General features: G+C 44.3%; 1 protein-coding gene across 4 annotated transcripts in view; it reads right to left on the reverse strand.

Annotated features, from left to right (window-relative positions):
- The window catches only part of tsc2 (TSC complex subunit 2), a 54,728-nt gene that overhangs the window by 33,472 nt on the left and 6,841 nt on the right, over positions 1 to 14,415 (reverse strand). For all 4 annotated transcript variants that reach the window (XM_080722126.1, XM_080722124.1, XM_080722125.1 and 1 more), the window contains 9 exons: positions 14,180 to 14,323; positions 13,345 to 13,482; positions 8,529 to 8,632; positions 8,295 to 8,376; positions 7,140 to 7,295; positions 6,926 to 7,045; positions 6,456 to 6,578; positions 4,393 to 4,499; positions 1,615 to 1,780 (listed from right to left, as the gene is read on the reverse strand). In XM_080722126.1, the coding sequence (XP_080578252.1) occupies positions 1,615 to 1,780; positions 4,393 to 4,499; positions 6,456 to 6,578; positions 6,926 to 7,045; positions 7,140 to 7,295; positions 8,295 to 8,376; positions 8,529 to 8,632; positions 13,345 to 13,482; positions 14,180 to 14,323 (1,140 nt within the window). The remainder of the gene's footprint in view (positions 1 to 1,614; positions 1,781 to 4,392; positions 4,500 to 6,455; positions 6,579 to 6,925; positions 7,046 to 7,139; positions 7,296 to 8,294; positions 8,377 to 8,528; positions 8,633 to 13,344; positions 13,483 to 14,179; positions 14,324 to 14,415) is intronic.

A 14,415-nucleotide genomic window follows, 5' to 3' on the forward strand; every position in this document is an offset into this window, starting at 1 on the left:
TTACTATCAAAACCTCCACCGGCTGTCCGTCCGTCCGTCCGTCCGTCTGTCTGTCACACGTCACACGTCACACTTTTGCCCTGCTCATATCTCCACAACCGTTGCCCCCATCCATGCCAAATTTTGCACACACACTCCTTACCTGCCAAACTACAACCTCCAAGGACCCCCGGAGCTCCAGGGACCCCCAGGTCCCTGGGGGACCCCCAGGTGTAAAAAATGACCAAATGTGCAAAAATGACCACCCCAACGGGGCTGCTCACGGGGAATTCCTGGGGACCACCCACTCCTGGTGCTCCAGAACGGATGCAAAAGTGGTGGCGCCCCCAGTGGAGGACCCCCTCCACTGCAGCTCACATAAAATGCCGTAACTCGGGCTAGGAGCGTCCGGGAGAGCCGGGGCCGGTACCTATTCGTCCACCAAGGCAACGCGGAGACCCCACCCCTCATTTCTCACATGGCCCTCTTCTAGCGCCACCTTCAGGCCGATTTTTAAAACACATTTTTGGACACTGCTCCTACAGTTTTTGCCCTAAAATCACGCAAATCGCTACACAGTATGTCTACACTCATCCCATCAACATGAATCTGTCCCATATAGCGCCACCTTCAGGCCGATTTTTAAAAACACATTTTTGGACACTGCTCCTACAGATTTTGCCCTAAAATCACGAAAATCACCACACAGTATGTCTACACTCATGTCATCAACATGGATCAAGAAGATTTTGGAAAAACACATTTTTGCCCTATTTGTGGCGATAAGCAAGTCATATATATTATAATGACTTGCAAAGATTTTGACATTTTCAAAAATAGATCTACAAGCTCATAGCTTCGATTACGATAAACGATTATTTTAAAATGTACCGTGAAAATAGCGGATCTTGGAGATCGGCTATTCTTTCTAAAGCTATTTTAGAAAACCACATTTGTATAACAAAGTACAATGCAGGCTTTTGGTGGTTAATAAGACGATTTAATTGATTACAAAAAAATATATAATAATTGTATTTCCTTAGGTCAATTCATTGATATAATAAAAACGAATCTTATCGATTATTCGGTCTGTTATTGGTCCATGAGCTACATAGTAGTGTAGGGTTCCCCAATAGGCGGCCCGCGGGCCATTTGCGGCCCGCGGGAGGCTACTGTCTGGCCCCCACCAAGCACAGTAATAATGGTGGTATAAGAGCAGCAACAACACTAATACATCGTCATTGTCGGGTGGAAACCTTGTATGTCCAAAACCGTTTGTTTTGTATCTATCGTCTAAAAAATGTACTAGACTAGTGAAAACAGCCGATCTACAAGCACACAGCGCTGCGAGGCGCTGTGTGCTTGTAGATCTGCTGTTTTCACTAGTTTTGTCACTTTTGTGCAATGGTCTTGTATGATGAAGCAGGGCTTTGCTTTACCAAAAAACGTACACATTTGAAACTTGGACATACAAGGTTTCTGCCCGACAGTGACGATATCTGAACTGTCGCTGGAGTAGAGGGAACGCCACCGTCGCCCCCTGCAATGTTGTGGCCCTCGCCTTGGTACCCTAGACATAATTCGGCCCTTGGGGAAAACTAATTGAGGAACCCTGTAATAGTGTGTTGTGTGTACCATCTTTAGGCACTGCAGCAGGGCGTTGAAGGCAGGGGCGTAGGGCAGGTAGGCTGTGCGAATAGAGGAGGAGGCGGGGGGCGGGGCAGCGGGCGGGGCAAGCCCCCCCGCGGGTGGAGACGCTGATCCTGCAGGCTTCTTCTCACTGACGCGCTTCTCTGGCTCTCTGGAAAACAACAGGAAAAACGACAGTCTGTAACTGGAGGTTTGGTATGGGCGGTGCAACCATAGACCAGTGTTTCTCAACCACTGTGCCTGGGGGGACCTTTGGTGTGCCCCTGAGAAGGGTCACGTGTGCCCCTTGAAACTGCTTGAAAGCCAGTATTGTATTTATCATTTTAAAAATGTTTTAAACTAGCGAAAACAGCCGATCTACAAGCACACAATGTATGCATGTAGATCTGCTGTTTTCACTACTGTTGTGCGACAGCCTTGTATGATGAAGCAGGGCTTTACTTTGCGAAGAAACATACACATTTGAAACTTGGAGATACAAGGTTTCTCCCCGACAGTGACGATATTTACACCTCCGTATTATGTTGGTGTGCCCATGGATTCTTGGGACATGAAAAGTGTGCCCGTGCAGAAAAAAAGGTTGAGAAACACTGCCATAGACATAAAAATGTAGACACCTCCTTCAGCTCTGGTGCATATATGCATCGGGGGACCAAGGGAATCCGTGTGCATCGCTTTCATGTGCGTCACACATATGGCCAATCAGAGGCAGGTGGGGGCGGGTCTTTTCGTACGCAGCCTGTAAGAACAGCTGAGCTGCGCAGCCGCGCAACACCAGGAAATGGATGGATTGAGTCACGAAAAAGACGTGTTGTGATTAGCCAGTAGTCACTTTGACTCGCAGCTATCCCTTGGTTTTTTCAAGAAGTCTGGACTACACTTTTTGCACGTCGCTCCAATGAACTGCAGAGGCAAATGAGGCATCTAGCTTTTTATATCTGTGGGTGCAACAGTGATATGAGTATCCTGTTTGCAGGTTGTACTGTAGTGTGACTGAAACTATTAAAGGAAAGATTCATCTATTTTGGAGTTCACTAGCAAAATGGTTACGTTCATGAAGAGTTCCAAAAAAGGGCACAAATTACCATAAAATAAAGACCAATATTTCACCATTATTTAGTGCAAATCCTCACTATAGCTGTTGTTTTCAAACATGCAGAAAGTACATTTGTTCCCCGAGTTGACATTCAGATGGAGCACTTACTCCCTGGAGCCACTGGAGGGCAGTATGCTGCCTGCTTGGTATCTGAGGGTCAGCTGGCACATTTGAAAACAACATCTGTAGTGCAGACAGAGCTTCAGACGCCATACAGCAGCATCATCAATTCTTTGGCCATTTTGGAAGTCTAAAAGACTGGTCATCATTGGCTGCTATGTATATAAGGGAACGTATATTGGCTAAATTCTGTTCAGCGTTTGTGATAATTGGCAGTCGCCACATATGGAGGAGACGATGCTTCCAGTATCCGTCTGTGATCTGTATCCTGAAACACTTGTTGTGGTGTTTCCCAAGCTTGTGCATCCAACTACTGTTTGTGTTCAAGAATTTCTTGTTAAATCATGTGAATGCAAATACAGAGTGTGTGTGTGTGTGTGTGTGTGCGCGCGCGTGTGCATGCGTGCGTGTGATTGATTATTTTATTTGACAAAAATAGAGAACAGTACAAGTATAGTCAATACAATTGAAATGTAGTACAGTACAAGTACAGTTAAACACCCTGCCTAAAAGGAACATCCCAAATAAGACCTTTTACTGTCTTTTTTATGTTGGAAGCCCTCAGTATTTAATTCATGGACATAATAAATAGCAAGCAAAGAAAACATTCAATAATATTGCAGTTATAAAAACACTATGTGTGTGTCTGTGTTTGTGTGTGTTAGGGCATTCACGAATAGTGATTTTTGTATTCGAATTATTCGACCGCAAAGTATTCGAATAGTCGAATATTCGACAGGACTGGCCAAACTGTCAAATATGAAGTAAGCAAGAGGCGAACATTGTGAAAATAGCCGATCTACATGCTCACAACGCCTCGCGCTGCGAGGCGCTGTGAGCATGTAGATCTGCTATTTTCACAATATTTATCTGCGGAACCGAGTCACATTAAATGTAATACCTAAAATTCCAAGTGCTTGTCAGGGTGGGGGTCCCCAGTTAAAAAATGTGTCCCAGCATAGCAGAGGCACAGTCATTTTGGAGAGCACAGTTTTAGACCAGACCTGAAATTACTTTTTCTTTTTTTTCTATACTGTGATAAAGCCACAAAAGCATTTCATAAATATCAGGCTACATTTCACTTAAACGCCAGAGCTTAACTCTGCATGTAAATAAGACCTTTTTAAATTAATGTGAAGAGAAACCTCACATTTTGCAGGTTACATTTCATCTAAAAGGCTGAATTTCTCAGATCTAGTATTTCTGCATGGCATAACTCTATAAGCCATATCTACAAAACTGTTGGGCCAATCTTCACAACCAATATATCATTTTGTAGCTATGATTCCCAGCTTTCAAATGAAATGAAATAATGAAAATGAAAAAGAATTCAATGACTAGCCCTCAGCTGTGTTCGGTCACAAATAAAAATAAGCGAATATTCGACTTCGGTGAACAACGTCGAATAGTGACTTTGATATTCAAATATTTGGTGAATGCCCTAGTGGGTGTGTGTGTGTGTGTGTGTGTGTGTGTGTGTGTGTGTGTGTGTGTGTGTGTGTGTGTGTGTGTGTGTGTGTGTGTGTGTGTGTGTGTGTGTGTCTCACCCCATGTCACAGTAGCAATAAGGGCTGAACCTAATGGCTCCATCTTTGTTGGGGACCCCTAGCCGGTGGAGGGAATCTGCTCGCATCAGCAGCAGGAAGTCAAACACCTGAAAGAGAGAGAAAAGGAGACCAGTACTGGGTTACCCGTTACAAAAACACCCCATCATACAGTATATTACTTGATCCTTTTTTTTAAATGAATATTACTTTTGAAATAGAACAGTGAAGTCATTACGTGACTCGCTCATCCCGTGGTTCCACGGAAGTAATTCTCTATGGAGAATAACATTGGGTCATCTTAAATCGTCTCATATAAGCATTGTGGTCCAAAAATAAACAAACAGCCCTTGCGATATTGTCGGCGAGGTGGCTCTGTATGGTTTATGATAGTCAGTCACTCATAAGTGATAAAGCCTGTTTCTAGCGAAAATGTAACTAATTCGGCGACAGTAACATTAGCGTTTTTTCCCCATCAGTTGATTCTTCATATCCATACGAGTCAAAACGCTGAGATAATTTGTTTATAATTGGAACACAGTTCTTATATGACGCAATATGAAAAAGGTCTATGGGAATTCAGAATGGGGGAAGAAAACCGCGAACCAGGTAGGATGTGTAAATTACGTCACACTTCACTACTCTATAGAGCTCAAACTTGGGCTCTGACGTAGGCTTGTATAATATAGCCGGCAGAACCTCTGACGAAGGTCTTGTGGGACGCTTCCAATACCTAGCCCGGTCTAACCCTTTGGGTATATTTCTCTACTGAGGTCCGTCGAGAGTAGTGTGCTTAGCTTAGTGAGTGCTATCCTTAGCTTAGTGCTTCTTCCGATGGTGAACTGGATTTCTATTTCTATTACCCTAACCCTAGCAAACACTCCTTATACGGTCATTGCCATTGTACGGTTTGTGATGTCTGCCCCGCAACGCATGCTGTCTCATGTGACATGACATCTATGACGACAGTCCCTGTGACATGAGGGATCCTCTCCATATATACTATAGGGTTCTCGAGATCTCCATAATAAGTCAAAATGCCTAACGTTGAGCTTAACACTGAAACGTTCTTAACAACTTCTTTATTATTACTCACGGTCTACATTAACTAGTTTAAAAGTACACTACTAGCAGTGGTTTTCTGCAGACACTAGTGTGGGAACATGTCCATTTGGTTACATTTTACACTCACAATAGGGTTTTACCTGTGACGTCATGACATACTTTTTTATTTTTGTTTTTTCTATTAATTTGGTCATTAAGGTACACAGAATGCCTGCTCTGTCGGAAACATTGCGAAAAGAATTATTATTATTATTATTACATTATTCAACATTTATCAAACACTTTCAAGATATTTCAACAATGTTCAAAAATAGCAGATAATTTGTAATAGCTAACGCTAAAATCTAAAATGAGACGGATGCTTTCTCTGGTTTTAATGGGTAAGGAACACTGCATGTACTTAATACTTAGAGGGGAGACGGGAGTCCTGAACTGACTGACTGCTTGTAGCCTGTCGCTGCAATGAGGCATAGAGTAACAAAGTTTGACACCATCCTACCTGGTTCAAGTTTTTTTTCCCCTTATTCTGAATTCCCATAGACTTTTTTCATATCGCGTCATATAAGAACTGTGTTCCAAACATAAACAAATTATCTCAGCGGTTTGACTCATATGGATATGAAGAATCAACTGTGATGGTGAGAAAACGCTAACTGTCGCCAAATTAGTTACATTTTCACCAGAAACAGACCGTATCAAAATATGAGTGACTGACTATCATAAACGATACAGAGCCTCCTCCCCGACAATATCGCGGAGACAATTTGTTTATTTTTGGACCACAATGCTTATATCAGAAGATTTGAAGACTACCTAATGTTATTCTCCATGGAGAAATTACTTCTGTGAACCGGGGGATATTATTAAATAAATACATATAAAGTAAATAGTTTTATTATTAGTTACTGGAAAAGATAGTATGACAGTAACACATTACTTGTAATGCGTTACAAGTTCAGATATAAATACAAACATCTACTGTACATGTAGCAAAGTCCTACCTGCAGTCGAATGCTGGAGGCAATGGCAGAGCAGTACTTGTTCTTGTAGTGAAGCTGTAAGTGGCCGATTAGCATCTCGTAAACACGACTGACATGACTGGCTGGTAGACTGTACAGTTTACTCTGCCAGGAGAGACACAGAAGAATGTTGTTAATAATAATAATTATAATAATAATAATATCTCACATTTATATAGCGCTTTACATGGGGAAGGAAATTGAAAACTGGATAGTACTATGACATTACTACTAGTGTAAATTTGTGTTTCTTAGGACAGCAAAACAATATGAACAAAATTAGTGTCGATTTTTGATAATATATTCACTGTATGCTCAGGCATTGGGGTAAAAAATTAGCTGCTGATGTGTACTTTATGTGTGTGAGTGTGAGTGTGAGTGTGAGTGTGAGTGTGTGTGTGTGTGTGTGTGTGTGTGTGTGTGTGTGTGTGTGTGTGTGTGTGTGTACATACATGTAGGATCTCCAATAGGCCCAGTATAGCTGTGCTGACGTCCTCCATGGGAGACTCTGCACTGAGGTCTCTCTCACTGAGCTCCAGAGGCCCTGAGCACACCAGTGAACGACTGGCCACCTGCGTGCAACACAAACAAAAGATCCATTAACCTAACAACTGAACCAAAGGACAGTAAGCAAAGGGGGCATGTGTATGTTCCTGTTGTCCATACCCGCTCTATGATATCCAGCAGGCTGGAGAAGTGGTGAGTGTTGCAGCCCTCGGCCAGGTCCACCAGTAGCTGGGTGGCCTGTTTCCTGACGGCCAGGTCTCTGTCCTCGGCTATCCCACTGAGCTGTGGGATCACCACCACCTCTATCAGTTCATCCTGCAAGACAGACAGGGAGGTCAACGGTTAGACGGCTAAAGACAAGAGAACCAAACATGTGTGTTAGGGTAAGATGGCAGGTCTCACTAGCTTGTGCCGGAGTAAACTACTCCTCGGCCTCACACAGGGACCACAGATGAATGAGCGTGTAACTACTGTATATCTGGTGCAGTGTATTTATTGTCCATTGTCCTTGTCAAAGGAGCAAGCGAAGACATAACAGTGCAACATTATTTCTTTTAAAATACCAGTAAGACTCCCTAATCGGGAGATAAGCGACCGTAACGTCGCATACACAAACTTTAGAAGGCAATCGTAGTCAATCAGGAGGGAATATGGGAAATGGGACAGATCCATGTTGATGACATGACTTTAGAAATACTGTGTACCGCTTTGCATGATTTTAGGCCAAAATATGTAGGAGCAGTGTCAAAAGATGTGTTTTACAAAAATCGGCCTGATGGTGGCACTAGAAGAGGGCCATGTGAGAAATCAGAGGCGGAGGTTGTAATTTGCCAGCCAAGGAGTGTTTGTGCAAAGTTCGGCATGCATAGGGGCAACGGTGGCGGAGATAAGAGTAGGGGCAGAAGTGTGACGTTATGTGACGGACAGACGGACAGCCGGTGGAGCTTTTCATACTAACTTGTGACCCACCTGACGGTCGCTATTATGTTTTAAGGATTTTTGCTTACAGTGCAACACATTTCTCTCACCATGGCTCGTGTGGTCGACGTATTATCCAGTGATGCACAAAAATTGCACTCAACACGCTGCAAATCAGAATGCTCAGTACAAGCCAATACAAATAGAAATATCTGGGTTCTGGTTCCGTGTGTGTACAACGGTGGAGACAGAATGTCTTTGTGAGGAAGGCCTGGAAACATGGTAGGCAAAAAAGGTTAGGTGTGTGTGTGTGTGTGTGTGTGTGTGTGTGTGTGTGTGTGTGTGTGTGTGTGTGTGTGTGTGTGTGTGTGTGTGTGTGTGTGTGTGTGTTCTGACCTCGTAGAGCTGTCGGTTTGTGCTGAGAACGAAGGAGAGGATGTGAAGCACTTTGATTCTTATCACACTCCTGCTCTCATTCCTGTCAGAGATAAAGATACAGGAGATTAGAGGGAAAGGCAGAAAGAGGTCAACAGTGTGTGTGTGTGTGTGTGTGTGTGTGTGTGTGTGTGTGTGTTACAGAAAGAGGTCAACAGTGTGTACTGTGTGTGTGTGTGCGCGCGTGTGTGCTACCTAAAGAATGTCTCCATGAGGCGGTGGAGGTTCTGAATCCAACCGTCCTTCGCTGGTTGGATGGACTGGGCCCGGTATGAGATGAGGATCAGCACCGACGCATCCTGACACACACACACACACACACACACACACACACACACACACACACACACACACACACACACACACACACACACACACACACACACACACACACACACACACACACACACACACACACACACACACACACACACACACACACACACACACACACACACACACACACACACACAGTAAGACTTCCTAATCGGGAGATAAGCGACCGTCATGTCGCATACACAAACTCTAGAAGGCAATGGTAGCCAATCAGGAGGGAATATGGGAAATGGGACAGATCCATGTTGAAGACATGACTTTAGAGATACTGTATAGCGCTTTGCGTGATTTTAGGCCAAAATCTGTAGGAGCAGTGTCCAAAAAAGTGTTTGAAAAAAATCGGCCTGATGGTGGCGCTAAATGGGACAGATCCGTGTTGATGACATGACTCTAGACATAGTGTGTACCGCTTTGCATGATTTTAGGGCAAAATCTGTAGGAGCAGTGTCCAAAAATGTGTTTTGCAAGAATCTGCCTCATGGTGGCACTAGAAGAGGGCCATGAGAGAAATGATGGAGGTTGTGGTTTGGCAGCCAAGGTGTGTGTGTGCAAAGTTTGGCATGGACAGGGGCAACGGTGGCAGAGATATGAGAGATATGAGAGATACGCTGTGGCGCTGTGATGGCGACAGGTGGAGTGGTGTGTTCGTCTCGTCTGTCTGGTGTTTTGGACTAAATGTCCTAGTTTATGATAATTTTTAAGCTTTTAGTCTACCTGCCGGTGTTGTTCATGCTGCAAGAGTCAGATTGGACTACCGTTAGGAGTTTGACAATGTGTGGACGACTAAGTAAGGATACTTGTTGAACTGCAACCCGTTTGTTTGCGCAGTCCCTGGGGACAATCGAACTACCACGCTGATGGATCCAAGTGGAATTGGGATTATCCGCTACACAAGGGAAACCCTTCTGTTGTTGCGGGGAGACTATCCGCTACGGACATTACATGGATGTTGTGATATAATGAGATCTTATAATCAGACACCGGACTACCAGCGGAGTTCAGCACGGTGCTCAACGAGGAAGCGGGGAAGGAGAGGAGGAGCGAGGCAGAGGCTTAAAAGACTCACCGGTAAGAAGAAGTGCCCGCCGCTCCCTTCCATAATACTTGCTAATGTAAGGTCTCTGCGAAATAAAGTGGACGCGCTCCAGGCAAATGTAAAATGTCAATGGGTGTACAGGGAAGCGCACCTCATTTGCATAACGGAGAGCGACCTCAATGACACGATTCCAGACTCGCCACTTTCAATTGACGGCTTTGGAGTGCCACTTCGGCTTGATCGTGATCTTAACAAAACTAATAAACTGAGCGGGGGTGGGCTATGCATGTATATACATGAAGCATGGTGTAAAACTGTCAAAATACGGGAGACATACTGTTCACCTGACATCGAACTGCTCTCTGTGAAACTGAGACCTAGATATCTCCCCCGTGAATTTGGTCAGCTGAACATAGTGCTGGTTTACATCCCCCCCTCTGGAAATGACACCCGTGCAGCGGAGGTGATAGCTGAGTGTGTTCATCGTATTGAAAACGATGCTCCAGACTCCCCGGTGATAATATTGGGTGATTTTAACCAGTGTCGGCTAAAAAAGACCCTCCCCACATATCAGCAATATGTGAACTGTGCCACCAGAGAAAACAACACACTTGACTTATGTTATAGCAATGTCAAGAAAGCTTATAGGGCATATAAGAAAGAACCTATAAGTTCATCTGACCATAATGCCATTCATTTAGTCCCCGCCTACCGCACTACACTACAGAGAGAGGGAGCTGTCAAAAGGCAGGTGCAGCAGTGGAATGAGGAGGCTAGTGAGACCCTACAGGCCTGCTATGACTGCACTGACTGGGACACTCTCACAGAAGGGAACAGTCTAGAGGAGGCTACTGAGGTCATTACTGACTACATTCTTTTCTGCGAAGACATGATTATTCCAAAAAAGACAGTCAAAGTCTTTTCAAACAATAAACCTTGGATCACCAAGAAGTTAAAAAATACACTCAATCTGAAAAAAATTGCATTCACCTCTGGTAATAGGATTGAGGCAAAAGTGATTCAGGCAAGGTTAAATAAGGAAATAAAAGAGGCCAAAAGGGGATACAAGGAGAAGATGGAAAGACTCTTCCAGGAGGGCAAAGCCAGAGATGCCTGGAAAGGTGTCAAAACACTCTCTGGCCTGCAGAACAACAGACCCCCATCCTACCTGAGAACAGAGGAATGTGTGGAGTTTGCAGAGAACCTGAACAGCTTCTACTGCAGGTTTGACACACACACCTTCACCCAGGAAAGGGAGGAGCTGACCACCAATCTCCTGCGTAACGCAGCGACTGACACCAATCTAGAGTTCCACCCAAGGGAGGTGGACAGGGTGTTCATGAGAACAAACCCCTATAAGGCCCCAGGCCCTGACAAGATCAGTGGGTGCTTGCTGAAGGTCTGCCATGAGCAGCTGGCTGAGGCCTTCTGTAACCTTTTTAACCGTTCCTTGTCTGAACACTCCATACCAACCATATGGAAGTCCTCCATCATTTGCCCAGTCCCCAAGAAAAGCAACCCCACCTGCAATAATGACTATCGCCCTGTAGCCTTAACATCCCTGGTGATGAAGAGCTTTGAAAGGCTCATTCTACCCCAGCTACAGAGGGAGGTCAGTGGGTTCACGGACCCACTCCAATTTGCATACAAGCAGCGGAGAGGCACGGATGATGCAGTGATAACCTTGCTGCATCACACCTATGCACAGTTGGAGACCCCCAAGTCCTTTGTCAGGATGGTATTTGTGGACTTCTCAAGTGCATTCAACACAGTGCAGCCACACCTGATGGGACAGAAACTTCTCCGTATGAATGTTAATTCCCACCTCATTCTGCTGATTCTCTCCTTTCTCACGAACCGACGCCAGACCGTTAGATTTAACGGTAGCTACAGCTCCAGCAGGACTGTGTCCACTGGGGCGCCTCAAGGTTCGGTGATTTCACCAGTACTGTTTACGCTGTATACCGATGATTGCAGCAGCTCAGACCCTGAGTTGCTGCTCATCAAATATTCTGACGACACAGTCATTATTGACACCACCAATTCTCACGACCGGATAATCAGGGAAATGGACAGGTTTGCGGAGTGGTGTACAAACAACTTCCTGGATCTAAACCCCAGTAAGACCAAGGAGCTGCTGGTGGATTTTAGACAGGACCCGCCTACTCCCCCTCCAGCCCTGAAGATTAACGGACAGGAAATAGAGCGCGTTGAGGAGTACAAGTATCTTGGCACCACCATCGACCACAAGCTCACGTTTAAGACCAACGCTGAGAACATCCACTCCAAATGCCAACAACGACTGTTCTTCCTGAGGAAGATGAGGAAGCTTCAAGTCCGACCATCGATCTTGCAGGCTTTCTACAAATCATTTGTGGAATCAATAATGACTTTTAACATCACGGCGTGGTTCGGTGTGATGCGGGCCATCACCAGAAATCCTCTTGACAGAGTCGTCAGGATCAGTGGGAAGATCATTGGGATGAATCAGGAGTCACTCAGCAGCATCCACAAGAAACGGACAATAAAAAAGGCCTCTCAAATAGTTGAGGATAACACCCACAACCTCCACAACAAGTACAACCTAATGCCCTCAGGCCGTCGGTATAGGGCCTCTGAATTTAAAAAAAGGGGCTCAAATAGCTTTGTGCCCACCTCCATCAGACTGTTGAACAGTCTGATGTAACGTTGAGCCCCCCCCTATGAACGTTGAGCTATAGACCCCCCCCTCCTCTCACCTGATGGACATTAGCGGGCATAGAAGTTGCAGATCATTACGTGTCCTATTTATTTATTTACTTATTTATACATTGCTCTTACATATATTTTTTATATTATGCTTTAAAGAACTAGTTTTTTAAACAGTGTTTTATTGTAGCAACATTTCTGTTTTTATGTACCATGAATGTATGTTGTCTTTTTAACCACTGCACAAACAAAGTTCCGAAAGGAAAATAAAGTTCTTTGAATTTGAATGAAAATTGAAATTGAAGGGCAAAAGTGTGACGTGACGTGTGACTGACAGACTGACTGACAGCAGGTGGAGGATGCGACCTGACGGTCGCGACAAACACATTTAGTACACACACAGCCAAGTAAGGCAATAGGCTCTATGCAAAGCAGCCATTTTGGAGAGAAGTTGGGTTTCTTCCCACTTCCTTCACAGGTGTCACCAATGATACTACTGAAGGCACTGTTCCATTCTGGTCAAACAGAGTCAGGGTGCTGATATTGTGCATGTTGGCTCACTGGAAACACTCTGCTACACCGGTGGGTCCCAAAGTGTGGTCCAGGGTAACTTGGGGGTTCCAAATTACCCCTTAAAAGGTGTGTAACTCTGAGAGCATACAAATTTGTATGCTCTCAGAGTTATGGGAGTCCTTGAAATAAAAGGTTTGATAACCACTGTGCTACATGAAATGGAACAGAGCCTTCATTAGTATCATTGGTAACACATTTGAAGGAAGTGAGAAGAGACCCAACTTCTCTCCAAAATGGCTGCTGTGCATATAGCCTATTGTAGAAACGAGACAATAGAATATTACTGTTGTGTAACGTAGGTGGAACAGAACTGAATCAGAAAGCTAAAAAAACAACAAACGTAACAGCACGAGCAGAGAAGAAGGCAACAGAACCTACAGGTCTCTTGTCAGCGCATTTCTCCACCAGGCTGAAGAACTCCTCGGTGGAGCCATGGTAACCGTTCTGCTCGTAGAGCTCCTCCACCGTGGTCAGCAGCTCATAGACGATAGACTTCAGCTCTGCACTGCCTATCGACTGTGAAGACATCAACAGCATGAGGTCACATACAGCTGGCATTTCAATCAGTGTGTGTGTGTGTGTGTGTGTGTGTGTGTGTGTGTGTGTGTGTGTGTGTGTGTGTGTGTGTGTGTGTGTGTTAAAGATATGCAATTAACTACTTAACCGCTATCTACATCATCATACAATGAATAGCAAAAATAGAATCTTTTCCAATGACACCTAGGGTATAGTTATCGTACTGATTGCACGGTTGACACGGTCACTTTTCTTTGCATTGCACTGATTGTACTGGTTGCACAGTTTAAAACACTATTTCTTTTCTCGTTTTGAGAGGATACTGTAACCTGGTGTTGGTGTTGTTATTTTTCTGCATAGTAAAGGATAGTTGTATATGTGTATACTTTTGTATACTGTTGTTCATTATTGATGGTGCTTCTTCTTATTATTAGGTATTTGTATTGCTGTATCTGACAATATTTTCCTTACCCTATCACTGAAACTGCTTTTCCACCTGCGGGATCAATAAAGGTATCTATCTATCTATCTATCTATCTATCTATCTATCAATCAATCAATCACCTGAGCAGCCATCAGCTGGTGAAGCTGAAACAGAATGTCCACTGTGGGTCTACAAAGGTCTCTCCCTCACCCTTGTTATTGTACAAAATAATCACAATCAATCAGATTACCTGTGATCTATTTATGGGTATACCTGGATTTGCTGTAGCAGTCTCTCTATGATGATCAGCAGGATGTCCCATGTGACCACCTGCAGCTCTTTGCCGTACTTCTTGATCAGTCTGGTGATTGACAACACGATCTCGTAGGACACCACCTCATTGGAACATGACATGGCCTGGGGACAGAGTGCAACGCTCAATCACAACTAAAAGTCATATATATGTTACAGTCAGTTTGGGTAACTCAGTGAGATTGGGGTAAGAGCGC

Source organism: Nannobrachium achirus (assembly GCF_963921795.1).
Source record: "Nannobrachium achirus genome assembly, chromosome: 3".
Lineage (NCBI taxonomy): Eukaryota > Metazoa > Chordata > Actinopteri > Myctophiformes > Myctophidae > Nannobrachium > Nannobrachium achirus.